This window comes from Heterostelium album, assembly GCF_000004825.1.
Source record: "Heterostelium album PN500 unplaced genomic scaffold PPL_contig12, whole genome shotgun sequence".
Taxonomy (NCBI): domain Eukaryota; phylum Evosea; class Eumycetozoa; order Acytosteliales; family Acytosteliaceae; genus Heterostelium; species Heterostelium album.
In genome coordinates, this window is record NW_008805089.1 from 176,193 (window position 1) to 202,873 (window position 26,681).

The window sequence follows — 26,681 nt, forward strand, 5'->3', positions numbered from 1 at the left end:
TTTACCAACAAATATTTTCAATACAAATTTCCAAATCCATTTATTATCAACTTTATAAAGTTAAACCACTGATAAAACAAAATGAATAGTATGTACCGTGCTTTCAACTCCAGAGTCTTGAGTTCCACCGTGCCAAATCTCACCCAGAAATTCTCTACTCAATCGAGAATGCCAGAGTTTGCAATGAAAAATGCAAAGTAAGTTGTTAAAGTTTCTTAAAATATTTAATTTACAAATATTAATATTTCTTTTATTTTCTTTTCATTTCCAGATTGTCATCTGCTGCCATGATTCATAAATCATGTTTCAATACCAGTAGAGTCGAACAAACTCTTTTGGAGGAAGTCGGAGAAGGACAAGCTGATCCATCTTTCAATCCATCACCATCCTAATTGTGGTAGTGTTCAGCTTTATTCCAATTGTATATTTAATTATTTCAACTCCAACTACAACTCCAACTCAACACAACCATTTATAATATTTTACCAATAGTATTGCAATCAACATGTACAAATTAAAGACTATCGATATCTGATTGTCACTACTACCAGTTTTTAGTATACATCTCAACTCCACACCAATTCCAATTATTTAACTTAATATGGAAGGAATCAACTAAATTAATTCTTTACAAATTATTTCAACAAAAAAAAACAAATAAAAAAACCAAATAAAAAAACATATAAAAAAAATAATCTAAAAAGTATTTATAAAATTATTTATTTAAGAATAAAAATATAATATCTTTTATTTCAAAAAAACAAATCATATTGAATAAAATATATTCTATTTATCTAATATTTATTTATTTTTATTATAAAAATAGATAAATATAATAAATAATTAGATATATTTATATTTATTTTTTATACAAAAATAATTATCTGTATCTAATTTAATTGTAGAAAAATCAAAAATAGAGAGCATTTTTTTATTAATTTTTAATTGAATCTGAATTTCAACACTATTTTTTGCATTATAAATTTTACGGGGTGTGAGTATTGTTTAATCAATTTATTCTCTTGAAAAAGTTTATTATTGTTTCAGAATTGAATATTCGTTTGAATATATATTACTTTTATTAAAATATAAGAAAATAAATAATTAAATAGATAGATAGATATATATTTAGAATATTCAATAAAATGGATATTGATAATGCAAAAAGAAAGAGATCATCACGTGATAGAGATGAAATAAAGTCATCGAGACTCAGTTCAAATTCATCGCCACATTCAAAAGACGGTAGAAAAAGTAAAGAAGTAGAAAGAGATAGAAGAGATGAGCGAGATAGAGGAAGAGACGATAGAGATAGAGACTATAGAAGAAGTGGCGAAAGAGATAGAGATAGAGATAGAGAAAGAGATAGAGGAAGAGGTGATGAAAGAAGAGGAGACGACAGAGATAGAGACAGAGACTATAGAAGAAGTGGCGAAAGAGATAGAGATAGAGAAAGAGACTATAGAAGAGGTGATGAAAGAGATAGAGACTATAGAAGAGGTGATGATAGAGATAGATATGAACGTGAGAGATACGAACGTGAAAAAGAGTACAGACGTGGTGGTGGTGATTACAGAGATGAAGGTAGAAGAGATTACCGCGATGACCTTTCAAAAAGAGATGATAACAATAAACAAACAATTGCAACACCAACTTCACCAACAAGAACATTAAATACCTCAACAACACCAACAACAACAGCAACAGCAACAGCAACAACATCTATTTCTACAAATGGTTCTTTTAGTAATGCACAACAACAACAACAGTCAACATTAAATACAACAACAACAACAGCAAAAACATCAGCAACAACAACTATTGCTGGTCAACAAGTGGTTAGTTCTCCACCAGCAGCAGTAGTGACAACTCCACCTGTACCGGTGACTCCACCAGTCGATCCAGAAGTTCTGAAGAAACAAAGAGAAGAAGAGAAACAAAAGGAGCAGGAACGTCTTGAAGAAGAAATGAGAAAGAGAAGAGAAAAAGTTGAACAATGGCGTAAGGAGAAGGAAAGAGAACTGCAAGCACAACAAGCTGCCGCTGCCGCTCTTTTAACTTCGACAACAACAGCAACAACAACAACAACAACAACAAAGACAAAAGAATGGAGTTTAGAGGAGGACGAAGAAGATGAAACAAAAGAAAAGGATGTTAAAGATGTAGATATGAAGGATATTAGTCAACAACAACTACTACCACCACTACAAAAGATATCTCAACAAAATAATAACACTACAACAACAACAACATCTGCTAATCAAAAGGAAGAGGAGGAGGAAGAGGAAGATCCTCTTGATGCTTTTATGAATCAACTAATGAAGAGTAATAATAACACAAATAAAGCTGATGGAAATGGTGGAAATGGTGCTACTACTGCCGCTGCCAATGGAAATGGTAATGGAACGATTGTGTTGATGAAAGCAAAGCGATTGGAGGATGGCGATGAAGCAGACTTTGAAGAGGAATCAGAGGATGAAAACGAACAGGAAAAAGAAGTGAAGAAAGGAAAACGTGAGTTGTTGAGCACCGATCATTCATCGATAGACTATCCAGCGTTCGAAAAGAATTTCTACATTGAAGTGCCGACACTCTCCAACATGACCGACACAGAGGTTCTCGACTACCGCTCGGAACTAGGCATAAAGATAACCGGAAAGAACTGTCCGAAACCCGTATTGACTTGGGCACAATGTGGATTACCTGAAAAAATGTATGTATATATAGACAAATGAATTTATATTTAATTTCACAAACCAAAAGAATATAACTAATGTCGTTTTTCTTTCCACCAACTTTATTTCCACAAATTATTTAGTCATCAACTTTTGAAAAAGAATGAATATGAAAAACCTACACCGATTCAAGCACAAACGATTCCAGCGATTATGTCTGGAAGAAATATAATTGGAATCGCTCGTACTGGATCTGGAAAGACGCTGGCTTTTCTGTTGCCGATGTTCCGACATGTTTTGTCGCAGGACCGTCCTAAGCAAGGCGAGGGTATGGTCGGTCTGATTATGTCGCCGACGCGTGAGTTGGCACTTCAGATCTATTCAGAGTGTAAAAAGTTTTCAAAGGTGTTGGGACTGCGTGTTTGTTGTGTCTATGGTGGTGCCAACATCGGTGAGCAAATCGCCGACTTGAAGCGTGGCGCCGATATCGTTGTTTGTACACCCGGTCGTATGATTGATATTTTGTGCGCCAACAACAAGCGTATCACCAATTTGCGGCGTGTTAGTTTCTTGGTGTTGGACGAAGCCGATCGTATGTTTGATCTGGGTTTCGGTCCGCAGATTATGTGTATCATTGACAATGTGCGGCCAGACCGCCAGACGGTGATGTTTTCCGCGACATTTCCGTTCAAAGTTGAGCAAGTCGCTCGTAAGATTCTGGTGAAACCACTCGAGATTATTGCGGGTGGCCGATCTATTGTTTGCTCGGATGTCGAGCAGGTTGTGGAGGTGCGTCCTAGCGAGACGCGATACCGTCGTCTCATCGAGTTGCTGGCGACCTGGTATCACAAAGGTCAGATATTGATCTTTACCAACAAGCAGGACGCCACTGACAATTTGTTTGGATTGTTGAGTCGTGCCGGCTATCAGTGTCTTTCACTGCACGGAAGCAAAGATCAGACGGATCGTGACGAAACCATATCGGATTTCAAAAACAAGATAAAGACAATCTTGATTGCGACGCCACTCGCTTCCAGAGGTTTGGATGTCAAGGATTTGAATTTGGTTATCAACTACGATTGTCCCGATCATCTTGAGGACTATGTTCATCGTGTCGGCAGAACTGGACGTGCCGGAAACAAAGGTACTGCCTACACGTTTGTGTTGCCGGACGAGGGTCGTTTCGCGCCGAGTATCATCAAGGCACTCGAGCAATCGGGCGCCAAAGTTCCTGAGGAATTGACAAAGCTTGGAGCAGAATATCAGCGTTTGCGACAAGAAGGAAAAGAAGTGATGGTCGCATCCAGTGGTTTCGGTGGACGTGGACACAAGTTTGACGCTGCCGAAGAGGACAAGAAGAAAGAAGAGAGAAAACTTCAAAAGAAAGCATATGGAATTGAAGATGACGAAGAGGAAGATGAATCTGCTGTTTCTGCATCGGCCGATCTAGATACAAAGTCACCGACAGCAACCACTTCACCAACCAATAGCAGTGTAGCCGGTGACTCGAGTAACACGGTAGGCGCCAACAATCCGTCGTCGGCAACCTCCAATGTGCCACCACCTGCTGCAATGGCCGCTGCTGCCGCCATGCTCCAATCGATCGATCCAAGCTTGCCAGCCGGTCAGCAAGCAATCAAACAGATTCTTGGCACTGGCGTGCAAATCACTTCGGAGGCGGCCATCAAGGCTGCTCAGCTGGCGGCTTCGCTCGCCGCCAAACCGGCACCGTCCTCCAAGGTGGTGTCGAATGCACACTCCACTACATTCCAAGAGGAGATTGAAATCAACGATTACTCACAGCAGGCACGTTGGAAGGTCACCCACAAAGATGCACTGGCGCAGATCATCGAGCATACCGCCACCGCTGTCACCACCAAAGGTACCTACTTCCCACCAAACAAACAACCGGCAGCCAATGAAAAGAAACTCTACTTGCTCATTGAAGGTCCATCCGAAGCCGGTGTACGAACCGCAAAACTTGAAATCAAAAAGATTCTCGATGAAGTACAAGCTCATTCTGATAAAGGAAAGTATTCTGTTTTCTAAAATTAAAAAAAACCAAAACAAAACAAATAACAACAAATCAATGATAATAATAATAATCATACATCATTCAAATAAAATTGTAAACAAAAAAAAAGTAAAAAAAAAGAATAATATTTATCCAAAACATTTTTTTTTTCTATCTTTTATCTTAAGCTAGGTTTAAAACAACAACAATCACAATGTTTACTTAAAGTTCAACGGACTGGAACAAACTGCTTAGTGTAAAAGGTGAGATCAAAAAAAAAAACGTAACATTATTGTGATTATTGTAATTTTAATAATTAATATGAAATTTTTAAAAAACAAAAACAGTTTTATTGACAAAAAAAGGTATTTAATCATTAATTAGTATCTATTCTTTACAATTTATTATACTTCTTCATTATTCTGATATTATTCCCAGATCTAATTCTCAAAAGAAGTCATAAAAATATTATTTGAAGGAACATCAATATTTCATTGATCATTTTATAAATTTTCTTAATATTTTTGATCATTTATTAAATAAAAAGATAAATAAATAAAAAAATATCTTTATTAAAAAGATATATTTTTTGATTGTAATAAATTTACATTTTTATAACAACTAAAAAACAAAAATTTGAATTTTTGAACTTCTTGAATTTTGTTTTTTTTGAAAAAAAGATTGGTGATCTCATTGTTGATTGTTTATTTTATAATTAATATTTCTTTTATTTTATTTATATTTATATTTATATCATCATCAAAGATGGCAACGAGAGCAACAAATTCTAAAAGTGTATTTGGTAAGTATCATTATCATTGATTACTATATTGATTATTATTGTTATAATTATTGAAACTAACTATCTGACAAACAAACAAACATATGAATGTTTATGGTGGTTTAGTTGGTAATATACCATATGATGCAACAGAGAAAGAACTGATAGATATATTCTCAGAGGTCGGTAGAGTTGTTTCGTTCAGAATGGTGGAGGACAGAGATACAAAGAAACCAAAGGGTTATGGATTCTGTGAGTATCTCGATCAAGAGACTGCACAGTCTGCTATTAGAAACTTGAACAACCGTGAGTTGAACAAACGTAATCTCAGAGTATCATATGCCGACAACGAGAAGGCAAACGAACTGGCATCTGCACTTGGACTGGGTGTTGTACCCGTCGGTGGTGGCGGTGGTAACGAATCAAACGCATCAATAAGATCGATAGGTGGTAGTAGTGGTTACGATCAACAATCTCAACAACAACAACAACAACCAATGAATCCGCAACAAATGAATATTAATCCACAACAAATGGGAATGAATCCGCAACAAATGAATCCACAACAACAACAACAACAAATGATGGGTTTGAATCCACAACAACAGCCAATGAATCCACAAATGAATCCACAGCAACAACAGCAACCAATGAATCCGCAACAACAACAACAACAAAAGGATGGATTACAAAATATTATAGAGAATACAAATGTTACACAATTGTTTGATGTTATGACAAAGATGAAGCAATTGATTCAACAGAACCCAGAGAATGCAAGACAGATGTTGGTGTCGAATCCACAGTTATCGTTGGCGTTGTTACATGCCCAGGTAGTTCTTGGTATGATTAATCAAAATACTGTGCAGCAATTGATTGCAATGAATCCAAAACAACAACAACAACAGCCAATTAATCCACAACAACAACAGATGAACCAACAACAACCAAATCCACAACAGCAACAATTTAATCAACCATCTTCACCTATTTTCCAACAACAACAACCTCAGGTTAATCCACAACAAATGGGTATGCAGGGTGTAGCTACACAAATGGGAGGTGTTGCGCCACAGATGGTTGGAGGTATGAACCGAGGTGGTGTAGGTGTGGGACCGATGGGGCAAATGGGTGGAATGATGCAAACTGGTGGCAATATGAATGCTATGCAAGGCGGTGTAGGACCACAACAAATGGGAATGAATCCACAACAACAGCAAATGGGAATGAATCCACAACAACAACAACAGATGGGTATGAACCCACAACAGATGGCTATGATGGGGCCAGGTATGCAACCACAAAATATGAATCCACAACAAATGGCAATGAATCCACAACAACAACAGATGGGTATGAATCCAAATCAACAGCAACAGATGGGAATGAATCCACAACAACAACAACAGATGCAAGCAGGAAACATTCCACCACCACCAAACATCTCACCGGCAGCAATGAACAACTGGAATCAACTAAGCGCACAACACCGACAGTTTGTGCACTACGTACTTAATTTGACACCACAACAATTCCAACAGGAAATACCACCAGGGAACCGTGAAAAAGTACTAAATATAATAAATTTGTACAGAAGTGGAAATTAAAAAATATATTATATATATTCTATATAGAATTAAAATCATACTATTTCCAGTTTTTTTTATTTTATTTTCTTTCAATGTCACTAACTAGAGTTTCCAAGGATTACATTTAATTTCAATGCATAACACTTTTAATTCAACAATAAATGTTTTTTAAATAATTTTCTTTATAATTTTACTTTTATTACTAAAGTTGATAGTACATGTTTTTTAAAAAAAACAATAAGAAAAAAAATTAACCGTTAAAAAAAATGATTCATTTCCAAAAATTCAAATTTTTTGATGATCAAAATTGACATTATTTTAATCTAGTTTAAACTAATATATTCAATATTGTTGTTTAATGTAATTTATACTTGTTTATATTCATATTATTTATTATAGTTATTATAAAAGTTTTGTTTGTTTAGAAATGTCATCATCGTTTGATGAAAATAACAATGATGATGACGTAAGAAGAAGAAAAAGAGAGAAGAAAATAGGTAGTGCAACTGATGATGCAAATGACGATGAAGATGGCAAAGAAGATAAAGAAGATGACGATGAATTATATCAACCATTGGATGATGTTTACTATTCGTTGGAGATTGATGCCGAGGACTATGCCGTGCATGTTCAACGTGCGGAACGCGAAGCAGAGAGCGAACGACATCAAGTAGAGTTGCAACGACGTAAAGACGAAGCGATAGCGCGTCGTCTAGAGCTGCTGGCCGAAGCAAACCGTTTGGAAGCACTACGAAACCAACAGGTGGAGATGATCTCGCGCAAAGAGCTGTTGTCCGACCTGTTGGCCAAGCGAAAGCATCAAACCGAGCGGATACACCAATACCGCGAAGCCAAAGAAGAAGCACTCGAGAATTTCGAGCGGAAACGTGCAGCTGCTCTACAACGACAACAACAATTGCTATTAGAACAACAACAGCAACGACAACTACAACTAGAGCAACGGCAACAACAGCAGTTATTATTACAGCAGCAACGACAACTACAACTAGAGCAACAACAACAACAACAACGGCAGCTACAACAAAAACAACAGATGTTATTGGAACAACAACAACAACAGTTATTACAACAACAGATGTTAGAACAACAACAACAATTACAGCAACAACAACAACTACAGCTACAACAACAGCAACAACAAGAGGAAGAAGAAAGAAGAAGAAAAGAAGCGGAAGAGTTATTATCGAATTCCAACAATAATAATAATAGTAAGAAGAAAACAACAGGCAAAGAGACAACCGACAGTCAGTAGAGTGTTTCGGAGTTTGTTGACCGACATAAAGACATCGTCAAAGAAATGGACCGGTGCCAAATATGAAGGACAAGAAGAGTTCTATGATTCGTTGGAGTATGTTTTGAATCAGCTGAAGGACAGTGGCGAATGTTCGTATCCGTTCTTGAATAAGGTAAAGGCGAGTGCTGCACCCAATTACTATGAGATCATAAAGAGACCGATGGATCTTGGATTGATGACCAAGAAGCTCAAGAAAATGGAGTATTCGTCACGCGATGAATTCCAATTGGATCTGTCGTTGATCTTCACCAACTGTCGGGTGTACAATACCGATCCTACCAGTCGGATATTCATTGATCACGCCAATCAACTGGAACGCAAAGCAGTGGAGCTGATGAAGCTGGTGAAAGACGTCGACTTTTCACTGCAGAAACTACAGGAGGAAGAAGAACGATCCAAGAAGAAACAACGCACACCTACACTCACCACACCAAACACCACCACACCAACCATCAGCTCTTGTCCCTCCACCCCAACATCCAACCCAACCTCACCGGTCAACTCTTCAACTGGTCAAGTATCACCACCCGACAGTGAAAGTAATCAACCAATTGGACAAACTACATATCAACAACAAACACAACAACAACAACCTCAACAACCTCAACAATCTCAACAACCTCAACAACAATCTCAACCACAAACAATAAATAATAACAATACACCAGATCAAATAATTTCAAATGATAATAATAATAACAATAATAATAATAATGTAGATATAATAAGTAGTAGTAATGTTAATATAGAAGATATTAAGATAGAAGAAATTAAGATGGAAGATATTAAGATGGAAGAAATTAAGATGGAAGAGATTCAGATGGAGGATATTGGTGAAGAACCGGTGGAAGATATTAAACAAACGGAGGAAGAGTTGATGCAGCAGATCGATCAGTTGGATCAGGAATTATCGATTTTTGATCAGTATAAGGATTTGAGTGGTGAGATTGAAAGATTGAAGACTAGACTATCACCAGAGATCGTACAGGAAGAAGAGGAGCAGATGGAGATGGAAAGTGAATTACCACCACTGATAAAATACAGTGAAGATCATTCGAAAAAGTCGACGGAATGGCGCAATGCCACTAGAGATCTGAGAGTTCGACGACTCGATCATTTGATTGGCCAATCGAAACTACCGTTTGAACAACACGACCTGTTCCTACGCACTCCGAAACACATGGAATCATTCTATCGACTCTCAATGCAACAGATATATAGTAAATCACCACTTTTAAAAGATATTAAACAACAACAACAACAACAATTACAACAACAACCACCACCAAACAACACCATTCAAATTCCAGGTGAATATACACCACTGCAAAAATTTGATATTGAAATGATAAACCTGGAAATTGGATTCTTTCCAGAGTATTCACATTGGTCCAATTCCGTTCCAAATATTATGGATCCTTCACTTCCACCACAAATATGTACAGCTTCAACTACAATCAATAATCATCTTTCAAAATCATATAATAACAATAATAATAATAATATAAATTTAGATTTACAATTCACATCAGAAAAAAGAGTGAATGCTCTTTTATTTAAATCGATTTCAACTATACTTCAGAATTCTGGATTCATTGGTACTGGACAGGAAGCCTTGAATGTATTGATTGATGTAGTCGGTTCGTTCATCGCAAATATCGGTCGACTACTCAACCGCTACTCTTCCAACTATTCAATTAAACCACAGAACAGAAACGATAATTTCCAACTACTCTCACTGGTTCTTCGTCAGCTTGGAATCAAAGATTTCACCACACTCAAAGATTTGAAAGTTGCACAGCCTGTTCCACAAGAATCGAGTAGTGATGACGATGCTATTTTCAATCCTCCAGTTAGAGAAGGTTTATTTGGTCATTGCCCAAGTCATATAGACGAACCTGCTGTATGTCATTAATTATTCATTTAAAGAGAAATGTGAAAATTAACAACTCTATTAAACTTTAATATTATTATAGGAAATATCATTATTTGTAGATCCAAAACCAAAACAAACTCAACAACAACAACAACAATTTATGATGCAAGTAGCTTCCACTTTGAAACCGATCACTTCAAATTATCAACCGAATCAAGCTCACTTGCAACCAGTTTCATCCATGCACAAACCTATGCCATATCAACTACAACAACAACAGATTCTTGCTCAACAACAACAATTGGTACAACAACAACAACATCTCCAGAAACAAATTCAATCACAATTTCAACAACCGATTCAAGCTATTCAACAACCAACAACCATTCAACCACAACAACCTCAGCAACAACCACAACAACAATCACAAACAACTCCACAGCCAATTCAACAACCACCACAACCGCAGCAACTACAACAACAGCAACAACCACAACATATACCAATTGCACCAAATCAACCAACATCCAATTTACCAGCGGCACCTACACCAGCCAGTTCAAAGGAAACTCCTCCAAAGGAATCAAAGAAAAAGAAAGCATCGTCAGAACCCAAACAAAAAACACAAAAGCTCAAGAAACAAAAGAAGGAAACCGCTTCCAAACCACCAGATACTTCCGCTGTCGCAACAGCGGCCACTTCAGTTGTTGGCTCGCAGATTCCAGCTACAACCAATGTTAATCCTCAGACTCCAATCGAAACCGCTGTGGTAACACCAATCCAAAATATTAATACAGCTTTAACGCCACTTCCACAACCTCCGACTGCACCCGAATCTAAACCAGTTCCTCCGAAACCAACAGAAGTCAAAGAGAAGAAAAAGAGAGGTCGTCCACATAAGAATGCACAAGCAGCAGCAGCAGCGGCAGCACAGGCTCAAGCACAAGCGAATCAATCATAATAATAATATTATAATTTACTTAATAATATATCAAACCATAAATATTTATTAATATTATTGTAATAAACTTAAAATATCTATTTGCAAATCGTTCTTTTCGTTTTGTTGTTGTAGTTTGATGAGTTGTTCAATGAGCGGATCTTGTTTGGTGAATCCACAACCTTTCAACTCCAGTGACTTCAAGTTTGGAAGATTGAAAGCTTGGTATTTACTTTGGTAGATTCCAGGTTGGCTCGTTTCATTGAATGAAAAATTTACATTCTCCACTTGTGACGGTAGTCGGTAGAGGAGAGTGACAACACCAAGCTTCGAGAGTTGAGATCTCGACATTCTGATAGTTGTTAGCTTTAGACAGATGGTCAGTGTTGTCGAGAGTGCACTTAACTTTGATCCCATATCATTCATTGAAAGATCCAACTTTTGTAACTTCATCAACCTACTTAGCCAATTGAAAGAACACTCCGCTGGGAATTTGATGTCATCCAGTAGTAATGTGTGAACTTCATCACCAAAACTACTTTCTAAACTGGCACCAATCGGACCAACGAGATTAATAAACTCGGTATATCCATCTTTATCGAATTGATTGTCTCCAATATCCAGATGTTTGAGTACAATACATTTCCGAATAATCGGAATCAATGGTCTAATTACATGACTCATCTTGCGAACTGTCAAATGCGATAATGTTGAAATTAATTGAATGGTCAACATGTACTTAATCCCGTTTGTCGTGAGAAGTTGATTTGAACTGATATCTATTTTCTTTAAAGGACTTGACCCGATCGACTTTAAAATTGAATGAAGTGATTTATCTGTAAGATGGCAATCAACTAAACTTATTACTTTTAAATTTGGACACTAAATTAATAATTAATTAATATGATTTTTAAAATTACAATTTACAATTAATTAAAGTTTACATACTTTTACAAAGGATTTAAGATCAAATAAAATATTATTGTTTAAATATAATTTCTTTAAACTTGTCAACTCAAAACCATACAATTCCGAAAATAGATTGGTTGTTATTTGACATCGTGAAAGATTTAAATTAGTTAACCAAGAACTGTGACGCCTTAAAAAACTTGATAAAGATAAAATAGATTTTTTACCTAAAATAAATAAATATTAATAAAAATAATAAATGTTTAAAAATGTAAATTAAAATTAACATACCTATTTGATTTTCAGTAAAATCTAAATCATGAACCGAATTTGAAAGTGTTAATGTATCAAATGCATCACTACTATCTTTATCTCTAAGAGCATATGATCCAAATGTAATAAATGTGTTGGTGATATTTTCAAATGATTTAAATGTCTCTAGTAGTTTCTTGTTCTCTTTGTTGCCATTTGATTTAACTACATCTAAATATTTTTGATAGATTGACTTTTAAAAAAAATAAGTAAAAATAATAATTATTTAAGATTTTATTGACTTTACTTACAATCAATTGAGTTGGAGGTTCTGTATCATAAAATGTTAAGGATTTACCTGTAGATGTAACTTTTACTTCTTCTTCATGGTTGTCTTCAATTAAATTGATGCAATAAGGTTTATGTTTCTTTTGAATGGTCCCATTTTTCTGCTTGGATTTCTTTCGTTTGTTTATTGTCGAACCATCAAAATAGTTTTCATCCTCGCTGTCGGGAACTACAAATCCATCATCGGTATAACAAGGTAACTTTTCACCGTTTTCATCATATTCCTCTGGGTTATACTCGTCAGATTCCACATAATCTTGATTTAAATGTCTGTGAGTTTCTGACTTTGACTGTTTGAATCTGGTCTTCGATTTATTTGGTGAATTTGGGTCGAAATTGGGATAGTCACCTTCAACGAAACTTTCAAACCCCTGGTATGAATTGATTACCTTTCCTGTTTTCTTATTGATGACAGTTTCTTGGCCATTCTCATCGAGTGTATCTTCCCATTTGCTCGAAAATTCAACATTGTTTCTCCTAGTTATCTCTCTGTTGGACACCGCCTGTCTTGCCAGTTTCGCTGCATCCTCTCCAAGAGAATCCTCCTCCAACAACGCTGATTGTGCTCGTCTCGACTCTTGCCTCCTCCGCACCAGATTGGCTAAATTACTCTTCTTATCCAACTTTGATATAGTCTGCTGTGGTTGTGGCAATGTTGGCTCTTCAGAGAATGGCGTGTCTATAATATCCAATGACGAAGTCTTCTCCTCGATACTACTAACTTCAAGCTGATCCAACAGTCTCTGCTTCTTCCTTTTCTTTAATCGGTATTGTTGAATCTCTTTCTCCTTTGAATTGTCATTACTATACAGATCTATGATTCTATCATAACACTGAATGTGAAGTATCAGAATAGCACGAGAATCTTCCTTTTCCTTTCTTAACCTTAGTTTTGCTTGATTTATATAATCTATAATCTCATTTTTATCTAAATAAATAAATATAAAATAAAATATAAAATTCATTAATAAAAAAAAACAAACATTATTATTAATATTAATATTTACCTTTTACTAAAAGACTTAATGCTATAAATGTTTCAATAATATATTCATTTGGTTGATTATTGATAGTTGTATATAAATTACATAAATCAATTAGTTTTGGATATATTCTATCCTTTAATATTTGATTTTCATTCATAATCTAAAAAATATAAACAATTAAAATTAATAAATAATTTTATATTTATATCTTTTTAATTTTAAATACCATTTTAAATAAATCTGAAAATAATTGAAATAAATGATTAAAGTTGATTTCACCACGTAGATAGTTTAGTTGTTGAATCTCCTTAAATACCAAAGAAAACCAATGAAGTTTCATATCGTAATAAATGGTTTCTCTATCCAAGATATCTAGAATATCGATTTGAATTTCGATTCTCTTCAAAGAATCTGACTGTGACGCTAAAGAGTATTCCAGAGTTTCTCTTTCGGCTTTTAACAACTGTCTTTGATCCAATTGGTGGTCATACTTGTCAATCAGCTGATCTACTGATTGATCCTCCAAATTACCTCGCTCTGCCAATCGATACAACAATTGCTTGGCATTGTCATACTCTGTCAATCCACAATACGATTGAATCAATAAATCATATCGATCCTTATAGAATTCAACATTTATTTTAAACTCTTCCAATATTATATTTACTAAATGTTCATTCAATTGAATTTTATTTGTCAGTTGATTTTTTCTATGAAATATTTCCACACACAGCTTTACCTTTGTTTAAAATATCAATTGACATTGAAAACTCATGTGCACTTTCAAGGTATTGTTCAGCCAATGAATAGAAAGAGTCACATAGACAATGGGCAGAATACAATGATTGTTCGTTTTGATGCCAAATCGATGCTTGCTCGGCTGCCTCCTTCAAGAAATTGAATCCATTCATATCTCTATCATTGATTGTACAAGATTCATCTTTTTGATATAAAAAAGATAGATAATTCGAAAAATTATATAAATAGTTTACATTATTATTGATATTGCTGGTATTGTTATTATTACTACTACTATTTTGTTGTTTCTTTATTGTTTTATATGTCTGATTAATAGTTGCTAATAGATTTATACTAAACTTTGTTATTTTCACTTCCGAGTTATAATGACACTCCAAAAGCTGACAATTCAATTGAAATAACAATGTTTTCAAACTATCTATATTATTAGGATTGCTGCTACCAATATCTAAATCATAAATTAGATCTTCACAGTGATCTATTAGAATTTTACATTGTTTTAATGCTTTAGAATCATTTATTTCTTTTGCTTTTATAGATATTGCTAATGATATATATTGATTATGAATATCATTCATTTATTTAAACAAAAATAATAATATTATATAAAAAGTAGAAAATGATTTTCTTGAATTAAATTTTTCCCTCCAAATTTTTAAAATTTTTTTAACATTAATATTTAAAAAGAAAGAATAAAGAATTTAAATTTAATAGTTAATTAATAGGTCTAATTTAATTGTTATTTATTTAATTATTAATGATTTAGATTGTTAAACCTGATGGTGTTTACTAGAAATTGATGCAACTGAAATCTGGTAGAAAGGATTTCATTGGAATGATAACACTCTCTATACCCAAGATATGTCAAGTATATATGAGGTCACCTTTCTTGAATGTCTTAAACTTTCTTTTTTAATGATCCACTCCAACTATAACTGTGTCTTTACTACAACTAAACCATTGAGAGTTGTTTTGCTGGATGAATGATTTGATTGTTTGGTCCGATCTCTCTATCTATCTCTCTGGATGGATGGATTCCTTTCAATTCCTTGACGAATAAGAAGTTGATGTTTCGATTGTAATATATTCACCTGATTATGTATCAGTTCATCTATTATTTTTAATTAAATTAGATTTGACTGATCATTCAAAGTAAATACATTATTAATATAATCGATTTTCATCATGCTAATTATTGGTATATCTAGTATACTATCACAACCTACATATTCAGATTACATGTTACTGTTACATACACCACCATGCCAAGTATTATACTTCATTCGACTTCGAAGAGATTACCATTGAGAAGGCGTCAAGCAATGATAACTCTTTTACCACTTCGATGAACGATTAGGTTATTTATAAAATATATTTGTAAATGTACATTTTTTATTTTACATTTTTTTTTATTTTAAACATTTTATTTTATATAATCTCGAGTTTGGTTTGTATATTATTATTATTATTATTATTTTAATAGAATTTTATTAGGTTCGAAATGAACATGCTCTATAAGATTCACTTATTGGTTTATATTGTAATTTGGTGGCACCACACAACTTATTGGATGGTTTCTTTCTGCTTTGGTCAATAACGAAATAGGCTGGCGAAGTAGAATTGGCTTGGTTCTCTATGATAGACCACACCTTGGTGTCGTAATTCAGTTTTTTGTCCCGACTGAAACAAAATACTTTCTTTCTCTCATAGAGATACAAGTAGTAACCATCTGGTACTTGGCTGTTCTCTAGTAAATCCGCCACCGTATTATTCTTGTCTACAACGAATGTCCAATTGACCTCTGGATTTCTTGCCCAAAATACTTTAATTGCTTTCTTATCATCTCCAAATTGTTTAAGGTAGCTTTCTATATCTGTCATGATTGTATTGTTTTGTTGTTTTCTTTTCCTTTAACTAATGTTAATGCAATTTATTTAGAAAGACTGTAATAAAATGAATGAATGATTGATTGAAGATTAATTAATGGTTAGGTGTTTGATTTGATTTGATTCTGAAATGTGTCAATTTTGAATTGAGATTGATTTTGAGGTTGTAATAATTAAAAAAAACAAAATATGAGTTTGTTTGTTTAGTTTTATTTTATTATATAATATAATTTATTTGATATATTGATGGATGGTTTTGGATATGGATTTTGTAAGATTTATTTATTTAATTATCACAAACAACAATATGATTATTAAAATATTTAAATATTAAATTTTATTTAATTTTTTTTTAATAAAAAATAAGATGGTTATACAAATTTTTTTGATGTTTATATTTTTTATCTTTTTTGTGTTGAACCGTTCATTTTCAAAGGGATGGATGATTCTCTTTAATCAATGTAATTCCTTTTTCCATTTCCATCTTCCTAATTTCTTCTTCAAGAATTTATCATTTTTAAATAGTGTATATTAAAATGTATCTCTGGTTGGTTGGTTGGTTAGAAAAACAAAAACAAACACATTTTGTTGTTCTCTACAACAACAACAAAAAAGAAAAGAAAGAGTGAGTGAGTCTCTGTTTTTTTTAACCATCAATAATACAATCACAACACAATACCACATCACCATTAATCCAACCCAAACACCCAATTATCAACTGAGCAAGCCCTTTTTACCACTTTAAACAATATATAACATTAGCATATCAACCATTCAAAAACAAACAATCAAACTATATATTATATGTTAAAAAAATACTTTTATTTTATCTATTTTTGATTGGATGAACTTTTCAGTGTAGATGTAAATGTGTGTTCAGTGTGTCATTTGTGTTTGTTTATTTGTTTTATATGTGTTTTTCTGAGTGTTAGTGAGTCTGGTCTTAGTGCTCTCAATTTTGATGTTTAAATACACTATTATTAAGGTGGTTTGTTTGTTTAAAGGTTCTCACTCACTTTTAAAAACTGATTTGATATCAACAACAACAATAATAATATTAAACTAATATTGTTTGTAATATTTTTAATATTTTTGAATAATGTTCACATACCAACACACACACATTACCTTTACTATTATTACTCTTATTGGTAGTGATCACAGGGGTATGAAGAGAGAGTTATTGTTTTTTTTTTTTACTTTGTTGTGTTCGTACTCGTATTCCCTAGAGTCACTATTTTGAGACATTAAAGCAGTGGATGCGTGATAGGAATAACCATAATAATAAACAAACAAAAATGACTACACCAACACACAAACAACAACAGTACAGTTAGACAAAAACAAACAAACTGAATGAAGCTAACAAAAATAAATCCAAAACCAAAATAATGTAATTGTTTAATATAAGACATCGATGATCAACCTATGTTTCCAGCAAACCACAGATCAATTTCTGATGAAAGATCGTAATTACACCTATAAATTGTTCAATTTTATGCAATTATCAACTGGTTATTTCAATATATTTGCGATTATATGATGACATGAATAACAACATCAATGTTGTCACTTACATATATATATATTTAACAATATTATAAAATAAAACAGTTTAATCTAGTAAAATAAATCAAAAATTAAAAATGTTTGATTGAGTTGTTTCTTAATATTTAGATCTATTGTTTATTTAATAGTAAAAAGAATTGTGTAATTACCATTCATTGATTGGTATAAATCACATTTTCCTGTTTCTAAATATTTTGATTTTAATTATACTAGTTGCTATCTATCTAACAATATATAAAAAGTTTAATTTAAAGATTTGTAATTTATATTTGATTTCATTTCAATGATAATTATAATTATAAGTTAAAATATCCTTAGCACGATTGATCTTATTATTATTTCTGTTTTTTCAGATTAGTCAATGTTTTTAAATAGTTTAAAAATAAAACATTATTATTATTTAAATATATATATGATTATTGACTGATTAATTCGAATTCAAACAAGATATATCCGTTATGAATTTATTTTTACAACACCACCATATTATTTGAAATTTTCTCTAACACTAAAGATTTTTTTTTTTTTTTCTAAACAAACAAATATTTTGAATCGTTTTTTTCTATCAATTCAATTTATTATTATATCAGCTGACTGACTTGACAATTTATATATAAATTATATCTTATCTACTCATTCTTAAGAGATTTTACATGATAATTTAACTTTTTCTCGATTTCATTCATTGATCTTATATATATATTCATCTCATTGTCTAAACAAGATTAAATTGATGAATCACTCTTTACTATTATAAAAGTTGTAGTAGTTAGAAGTAGTAGTAGTAGTATAGTAGTAATAGTAAAGAGTAGTAAGAGAAGAGAAATAAGAAGAATAGAATAAATTGAAAAGAGTACTTTACTCTTCCTCCTTTATTATTATCTATTTATTTATTTATATATTTATTTATTTATTATCTGATATTTATATATAAAAATATATATAAATGTCTGAAATGAAAAGTAATACTATGATCAGTAATAATAATAATAATAATATTGACAACAACAACAACATTAATAACAGTGATGAAAATAATAATAATAACAATAGCAGTAATAATAATAATAACAATAACATTCAAAATGGATTTATGATAACAAATAGTAGTACTCAAAATAGTAGTAATAGTAGTAATAACAATAAAACATCAACTTCACCATTTCTAATTGGAAATAATAATAATAATAATAATAATAATGGAATATTAAATTCAACGATGATACCATTTTCATCGACACAACTTATTCAAGGATCATCTCCAGGTAGTGCTTTACCATTGTTTAGTGAGATAGGTAGTCCAAGTTCAACTTCAATCTTAAATATACCTGTAAATACAAAGTATGTCATAAATAAATAAATAATTGTTGTTAACACAAAGCATAAGATTGATTAACATAAATCTAATGATCTAGATCATTAAATAAAGATACATCAGTTGGTGCTAGAAGAAGAAAACATCAACAAAGTAAATCACAGAGTTATTCGAATTTTTCAAGTATGTTGCCGTCGTCGTCGTCGGTTCAGTCATCTTCGTCTTCGTCATCGACATCGATGTCGTCGACGGTGACCAATACTCCGTCGTTGTCTGTAGAGGTGCTGACACAAGACGAACAGAATGAAGTGATTCTCGATTATTGCAGTGTTTTGAAGGATCGACTGAAGTTGTTGTCGACAAAACTTCAGATGGATCAGACAGAGATGTCGCACAAGGATACAGAGATCGAGTTGTTGACGTCGCGTCTCAACAAGTACAACACGGTGATTCGCGAGAAGGAAGAAGAGAATGAGAAGCTGACGGAACAACTCTGCCAGCTGAAACAGATTCACACCGACGAGAAGGCGACCAAAGACACACTGGAGCGCGAGTTGGTCGATATCAAAGATCGCTGGGTAACGCCGCAAGAGTACGAGAGTTGGAAGGAGCAGATCGACGCGGTGACAACCGAGCTGGACAAGCGCGTCGAGCAACTCAACGAGTGGAGCGAACGACACGCGCAACAAGAGCTGCGAATCGAAGCGATGCAGGAACAAGTGAGGAAGGAGCGCGACTTGAATGTTGTGCTGCGACAAGAGTCTGAGATCTCGGCGCGACAAATCAAGCAGGAGCGCGAAGCGTACTCGAAAGACATGGAGGAGCGCAACGACAAGGTGTCGCGCTCAAAGGACAAGATCAAGATTTGGAAGGAGCGGAACAAGCGCACCGAATACGAGTTGGAGTCGACACAGCGCTCGCTCGACAAGATGAAGATGCAGCTGTCCAACAGCGAGATAGAGACGTTGCAGCACAAGAAGGAAACAGACGCGCTGAGAGACGCGCTCAAAGAGTCGACGCGGCGACTCACCGACATGTCGAGTTCGCAACTCTCGATGACCGCTGAATTGAAGCAGATCGAAGGCGACCGTCTTGCCATCATCGGACTGATGAACCGCAAGGACGGCGAGCTAGACGAGCGCGTCTCTCTCTACATGACCGAGATCAACAAGTCGAACGACGTCATCTCAAAGCTGAATCAAAAGATTGGCGACCTCGAACAGCAGCTGGCAAACGAACGACTGAACAAGCGTGTCTCTGCCATCTCTGTCACCGATAGCAACTACACCATCTCTGAGCACAGTTTGATAACGTTGCTACAGGAGAAAGACGACCAGTTGAACAGGCTGAACAAGCAGATACAACGGCTACAGATCGACTCGGCATCGTTGATGACACGCTACAAAAAGATGGAGGAAAACATGGTCGAGAATTCCACACAGCTCAGCACCACCAAGAAGTCACTGAGCAACTCACGTCGTAAACTCTCAAAGATCAATCAAGAGCTATTGATGCTCAGCGATGAAAACTACAACGAATCGATCGGTGCCAATGCACTAAACAAGCGAAAATCAGTTGATCTATCAGAACTTTCAAAGATGATACAAGACTATGATGAAGAACAAGAAGCAGCATCAGCATCGTCATCGACAACACCAATAAACTCACCATTCAAACCGACAACAAGAAGAGATAGAGGAAAGTCAACTCCACCACCTGTTAACAATAATAGTAATGAATCAAATGTTATGGTGGTTGAATCACCAAGAACAACAACAACAACAACATTGGCAGCATCAATTAGTAATGAACAACTAGAGGATATGTTGGAGAAAGCACGTTCCGCTAATATTGGATATCGTCTTCACATTCAGTTTTTGAGTAAGGAGTTGAAGATGTTGGAGAAGGACATGCAGCAACAGAAGGAATTCAACGATTCACTGGTGACGAGATTGAATTTGGATTTAGAAGATGCGAGAAGAATGAACAACAGAATCAGAAAGGTATTCCTAGAGAGATTTGCAAAGGAAGAGGATTCCATCTTCTTGGACTACTATACACTCACCGATAAATTCCATCCAACAATCAACCTATCGATACAAACAGAGACGACATCATCTATATTTTCACCTTCATTCGGATCTTCGACACCACCATCATCTTTATCGTCATCATCATCATCATCAACCATCAATCATTATAACAATGTAAATATAAACATTAACAATCATAATAATAATCATAACAGTAATAATAATCATTTAGACAATAATAGTAATAATAATAATAATCATATTAATGGAAAGAATAATAATAATAAGAAAGATAGTAATTTTAATAATAATAACTTTGATAGTAGTCTACATGAAACACAAGAGATATTTAATAGTATTTATAGTGTAAAATCAAATAAAAACAATAGTAATAATAGTAGTGATAATAAGTTAAATAAGAGTAATAGGAATAGTGGTAGTGGAAGTGGATTTAAATCACCTACAACATCAAATTCGAATTCACCATCGAATTCACCAACAACAGGTAGAAGACAATTACAAAGTTCGTTGAATTCATCATCAGCAGCATCGCCTTTGACAACGTCCACCAACAAACTATCATCATCATCATCATCATCGTCCACCACTAGTGCTCAGGTAGATCTAAGTAGGATGTGTAATAGATGTGGCAAGGAATTTGGATTATTAACAAGAAAAGTAAGTAAATCTAATAATTATTTTAATAAATCTAATAAAACTTTATCTAATTCTTTTTCTTTTTTTATTACAATATTATTATTATTTAGTATCAATGTACTACATGTACAATGATGTTTTGTTCCAGTTGCATTAATACAAAAACTAAAACTTGTAACATTTGTAATATTCCCAATAAATAATCAACAAACAGGTATTTCCTAATTCCATCCAAACATAGGTTGTTCGTTTCAGAGTTTCCGTTTCATTGTCGAATAAATTTGAGTAGTGTTAACTATCTGTGTTTGTTATTAAGTAGAAATGTATCTACTTTTGTAAATAAATAAAAATATCGGTTTACTATTATTATTGTTGTTATTGCTAGATGATTATTGATGTTTCCATCTACCTCCACAAATTGTACACTAAAAAAAATTAGATGTATAATTAAATGATAAAATGTTAGAAACATGAACTTGATTAATTAATTATATATATATATGTTGTTAATTAATTACTTTATAATAAGTTGTTTTAGGTTCATCTATTGGATAAACTTGAATCTCCATAAGATATACTCTTCTTCTTTCTTTACATGTTGGACAATGAGCTATATATTTAGATTGGTTAGTGTTAGTAAAATAACATCGAAAATAAAGAATATTATTAATAATAATAATAATAATAATACTAACCATCTGTTTGTTGTGAATCTAACCATGCATCATCACCACCGAATACATCGACTTCAATATTTTTACGAATGAGCGGTACTTTTGTGACTACTTTATTTTGAATGTTGAAAATGTATGGACATGTAGGACAATAAAATCTTGTATTGGGCTCACCTTTCTCAACCAACAACATATTAGCACATGATGGACAGAATAACATCTTATATATATCTATAAAAATATAATATAAAATAGTGGTGGTAGTAGATCGAAATAAACAAGGATTATCTTTTATGTAATCGTCATTCAAGCTTTAATTTTTTTTTTAATTTCTTTTTTTTTTTTTTTTTTGATATTTTTTTTTTTTCAATTGGAATGAAATGGTGCATACTGTGAAGATAATTTAATATTAATATCTATTATTGCAATGAACATTTAAAAGTTAATTTAACAATCCTATATATATTATATATTAGAAATACTTTAAAAAATGTCAATTAGATGTGTTTTGTTTTGGTTAGATGGTATACTTTCTAAATATGAAGATGATAGTTCACTGTTGGATGGTTTGTCAATTGGCGTTTTAGATAAGTTTGTAGAGGAGGGCTGTGTAGGTCAATTACTATCACTCCAACAACATGACACAACATCATTGAATTTCAGTCAATTACTTGGTTTTGAATCCGATTCAGATCATAAAGTAACATATAATACCTTTAAAGAAAAGTAATTTTATTATTTTGTTTTCAACAAAAAACAAAACAAAAATAAACCAAAACATACTTACATACATACAACATAACTTATATTCCTCTATAAATAAATAAATAATATTTTAGATATAGTAATTTATCATTAAGATTAATTACATCTTCACAATCATTACTTCAAGATTGTAATACCAAAGGATTCGATTCGATATTGGTAAACAATGTTAACTGTAAAGATCTATTGAATGAAATCAATAAACCGATGAAAGAAAAGGTAGAGATGGTCATTATTCATTTGGAACCTGTTTCGAAGGGTCTAGAGGATAGAAGAGCATTGCTCACTACTTTAGATCAAACAGTTCAATCTTTAAAGCAGCAACAAGAGCAGCAACAACAATTTGAAACCTATATAAATATTGTAATTTCATTCGATAGTCCAAATGTAACAGTACCTCTGACCGAACAACAACAATCGAGTCAACAATCCATTCCATCGACATTCATTCCACCAAAACAAAGTACACAATTCTACAATGGTAAACCAGTGGAACCAAGGTAAGAATAATATTAACAACGATAATAGATAAACATAAACTTTATATTGTTAGATATTAACCAATTAAATACTTTGTTAATTTAGACAAACTTCACCAATGTTTGCAATTTATTCACATGCACCATGGACAAGAAAAGATGAATCGAAATCATTTAGATTGGATCAGTTTATTAGAGGTTGCAACGGAAAGATCTTGACCATTCAATATCTAAAGGAATTGGCATTCAAACTTGGAAAGATACCAAAGTATGGCGCTTAAGAAGTGTGATAGATAATAATAATAATAATGATTAGTTGTTGTTGTTGTAATATTGCAATATAATAAATTGTTACAAAATCAATATTTGTATAAATCATTTATAATTTATTTATTATTTTAAATTTATTTTATTTATTTTATTTATTTTATTAAAAAAAAGGTGTAACTCTTATTTACAAATGAACCATAGTGGTTTCTTTAAAGTTTAGCAATTATTGATACTTTGGGTCTGGAATTTCATTGGCAAGCGAAACCGATGGGTTCGAGTAGGTTGGCTCCTCGGGCTTGTTGTCGGCTTGTGGTGGAATGGCTTGAATCGATTCCTCTTGGAAGTGTGGTGTTGGACCGGTATTCAATGTTCCAATGGTATCTTTTGTTGGAGCTGGTGCAGCTACTGGTTCATAGGTAGGTGGTTGTTGTTGTTGCTGAAAGATGGGTGGTGCAGCTGCAGCTACTGGTTCATAGGTAGGTGGTTGTTGTGGTTGCTGAAAGATGGGTGGTACAGATGCAGCTACTGGTTCATAGGTAGGTGGTTGTTGCTGAAAGATGGGTGGTGCATTGGTGGCAGCGGTAGTAGATTCCAATGGCTCATAAGTGGTGGTTGTTGTTGACGCAGCAGGAACGTAGGTTGTTGTTGTTGATGGTGGTTCTTGTGAAACATTGAGACTGCTCAAGTCGGAAGCGATGTCCGAAGCCGATGGAGTTGCCGAAGAACCGCCGATTGCCACTGGATCAAGCTGACTTGTTTGAACTTGTTTCTGTGTTTCGCGTTCTACGTAGGCTACTTCCTTTGGATCAACGCCATACTTTGTTACCTTCTCATAGGTTGTCTCTGTGGTTTGAAGAGGTGGCTGAGAGCCAGTGGTAACACCTTCAACACCGGGTGCAGCTGGATAGTTGGTGGTAGTGGTTGTCACAGTGGTAGTTACTGGCACCTCATGACGATACTCTGGAATACTACGATTGGAATTATGTAGATTGGTACTATCTCCACCCGACTTCTCTAGATCGACACGATCTCCACCATCGAATCTAGAGACATGTTTGATATGTGGAGATGATCTACCTGGGAGTTGATTCTCAATTGGTAGCACTCTTATATTTACATCACCAGAGAATACTTGATTACCATCTCTATAATATTTACTTTAAAAAAATAACCAAATGGGGTTAATATAAACTGTCTATCTATTGCTGTAACATGATAGCTAATACTACTACTTACTGTAACTCTTCAATTAGTACCTTAAAGTTTTTGTACATCTCTGACTCGGTCTTTTTGTTGATCTCTTTGATTAGACCAGAGTAGTTGTCAATGCTATCATTGTAGTAGGAAGCATTTGCTCTCATAACAGTGTTTGGAGAGGCAGTTCCCTTTGCGTTCATAGTGTGCTTAGCATCTTCATATCTTAATCTCTCAGTATTAAGTTTTTCTTCAGCCAACTATATATATATATATATATGATTTCGTTAATAACTATTAAATAATAAATATTAATTAGATATACTTACAGAAATTTCTTTAATATCATGGATATAAAGATTATTGATTGGATAAACAAAATTCTGGCTCATAGACACATACTTTTAATTTATTTATTTTGTATTAATAAAAATCATTGTTAGTAAATGTAATACTTTTTTTAATATGTAACAAAAGCCCGCAACAGTAAACTAGTTTGAGAATTGGCGGACTTTTTTAATATTTTATAAAGTCCAATGTGTGAATTTATTTGGTGTGGTAGTTTGATTTTGTTGTACTATTATTTTGTGTTGATTGTATACATAATTTTATAACTTACAGTGTCATTAATAACTTTATGAAGATCTTTAAATATTTTCGATGCTTCTAATAGAGACGCTCCACCTCTGTGAATATGATGTTCATTGAAAGCTCCGAATGATTGAGTTAATAGATCACCCCTAATCTTTAATCTAGAAAGTGAATCTATCCAATTCTTTGATGCATCATACAATTGAGAATAGTTATTTTTTACTCTATGTGATTCCTTCATATTCATTATTTATTATTTAATAAAATTAGATATATATTTATTAGTTAGAAATATTTTGATTTGTATTAATTTTAAAAATATAATGATTTGATTAAATACACTTTTATAACCAGTTAGTTCAGCACTATCTTTTGGAAGTTGTGATTTCGAGGTGAATACCTCCCTTGTTTTTTGTCTAAAAACAGAGAAATCTTCTCCAATAGATTGTTTTGTTTTAGAAATATGTTCAGACATTATTTGATTTTAATCTCTATTATTAAAAAATAAATATTATTTTTATTAATTTATCCAAAATTTTATTATTATTTGAAATTATATCTTATAAAAATAATATTAGTTTCTATATAAATTCAATACATCTTTTTAAAAATAAAAGAGATTAAATAGTTCATATCATTAAATATTTAATTTAAAATTCCTAAATATCTATATTTCCATAAAAGTAATTATTTTTTTTCAATTAAAAAACTAAAACTTTTTTTTTTTTTTTTTAATTTTATTATTTATTTAATATATTTAATAATTTTTCTAAAAAAAAACTAACTAAAATAAGTAAATGTTTA

The 26,681-nt window shown here is 33.1% G+C and overlaps 10 protein-coding genes across 10 annotated transcripts; 6 read left to right on the top strand and 4 right to left on the bottom strand.

The window, feature by feature from the left end:
• Nucleotides 1–81: 81 nt before the first annotated feature.
• PPL_05320 (uncharacterized protein) lies at nt 82–392 on the top strand (the record flags this gene model as incomplete). The annotated part of the gene is made up of 2 exons (XM_020576206.1): nt 82–197; nt 272–392. The coding sequence occupies 2 exons, from the start codon at nt 82–84 to the stop codon at nt 390–392; spliced, it is 237 nt and encodes a 78-aa protein (XP_020433455.1).
• Nucleotides 393–1,145: 753 nt separating this feature from the next.
• On the top strand, nt 1,146–4,724 carry helB1 (putative RNA helicase; the record flags this gene model as incomplete). Its single annotated transcript, XM_020576207.1, has 2 exons — nt 1,146–2,713; nt 2,819–4,724. The coding sequence occupies 2 exons, from the start codon at nt 1,146–1,148 to the stop codon at nt 4,722–4,724; spliced, it is 3,474 nt and encodes a 1,157-aa protein (XP_020433456.1).
• An 850-nt stretch (nt 4,725–5,574) lies between these two features.
• On the top strand, nt 5,575–11,211 carry PPL_05322 (uncharacterized protein; the record flags this gene model as incomplete). Its single annotated transcript, XM_020576208.1, has 5 exons — nt 5,575–6,303; nt 6,340–6,965; nt 7,459–8,256; nt 8,294–10,277; nt 10,351–11,211. 5 exons carry the CDS (start codon nt 5,575–5,577, stop codon nt 11,209–11,211), a joined length of 4,998 nt encoding a protein of 1,665 aa, XP_020433457.1.
• Nucleotides 11,212–11,265: 54 nt separating this feature from the next.
• PPL_05323 (uncharacterized protein) lies at nt 11,266–15,022 on the bottom strand (the record flags this gene model as incomplete). Its single annotated transcript, XM_020576209.1, has 8 exons — nt 11,266–12,072; nt 12,139–12,326; nt 12,391–12,604; nt 12,663–12,983; nt 13,089–13,627; nt 13,707–13,845; nt 13,912–14,351; nt 14,425–15,022. 8 exons carry the CDS (start codon nt 15,020–15,022, stop codon nt 11,266–11,268), a joined length of 3,246 nt encoding a protein of 1,081 aa, XP_020433458.1.
• A 912-nt stretch (nt 15,023–15,934) lies between these two features.
• On the bottom strand, nt 15,935–16,324 carry PPL_05324 (uncharacterized protein; the record flags this gene model as incomplete). Its single annotated transcript, XM_020576210.1, has 2 exons — nt 15,935–16,075; nt 16,139–16,324. The coding sequence occupies 2 exons, from the start codon at nt 16,322–16,324 to the stop codon at nt 15,935–15,937; spliced, it is 327 nt and encodes a 108-aa protein (XP_020433459.1).
• A 2,521-nt stretch (nt 16,325–18,845) lies between these two features.
• On the top strand, nt 18,846–19,980 carry PPL_05325 (uncharacterized protein; the record flags this gene model as incomplete). Its single annotated transcript, XM_020576211.1, has 3 exons — nt 18,846–19,240; nt 19,315–19,397; nt 19,694–19,980. 3 exons carry the CDS (start codon nt 18,846–18,848, stop codon nt 19,978–19,980), a joined length of 765 nt encoding a protein of 254 aa, XP_020433460.1.
• A 643-nt stretch (nt 19,981–20,623) lies between these two features.
• On the top strand, nt 20,624–22,107 carry PPL_05326 (uncharacterized protein; the record flags this gene model as incomplete). Its single annotated transcript, XM_020576212.1, has 2 exons — nt 20,624–21,865; nt 22,015–22,107. 2 exons carry the CDS (start codon nt 20,624–20,626, stop codon nt 22,105–22,107), a joined length of 1,335 nt encoding a protein of 444 aa, XP_020433461.1.
• A 186-nt stretch (nt 22,108–22,293) lies between these two features.
• On the bottom strand, nt 22,294–22,798 carry rpc11 (RNA polymerase III subunit; the record flags this gene model as incomplete). Its single annotated transcript, XM_020576213.1, has 3 exons — nt 22,294–22,329; nt 22,423–22,514; nt 22,600–22,798. 3 exons carry the CDS (start codon nt 22,796–22,798, stop codon nt 22,294–22,296), a joined length of 327 nt encoding a protein of 108 aa, XP_020433462.1.
• A 270-nt stretch (nt 22,799–23,068) lies between these two features.
• Nucleotides 23,069–24,103, top strand: PPL_05328 (uncharacterized protein; the record flags this gene model as incomplete). The annotated part of the gene is made up of 3 exons (XM_020576214.1): nt 23,069–23,304; nt 23,418–23,843; nt 23,929–24,103. 3 exons carry the CDS (start codon nt 23,069–23,071, stop codon nt 24,101–24,103), a joined length of 837 nt encoding a protein of 278 aa, XP_020433463.1.
• Nucleotides 24,104–24,315: 212 nt separating this feature from the next.
• PPL_05329 (uncharacterized protein) lies at nt 24,316–26,352 on the bottom strand (the record flags this gene model as incomplete). Its single annotated transcript, XM_020576215.1, has 4 exons — nt 24,316–25,249; nt 25,329–25,546; nt 25,906–26,112; nt 26,218–26,352. 4 exons carry the CDS (start codon nt 26,350–26,352, stop codon nt 24,316–24,318), a joined length of 1,494 nt encoding a protein of 497 aa, XP_020433464.1.
• Between the last annotated feature and the right edge of the window lie 329 nt (nt 26,353–26,681).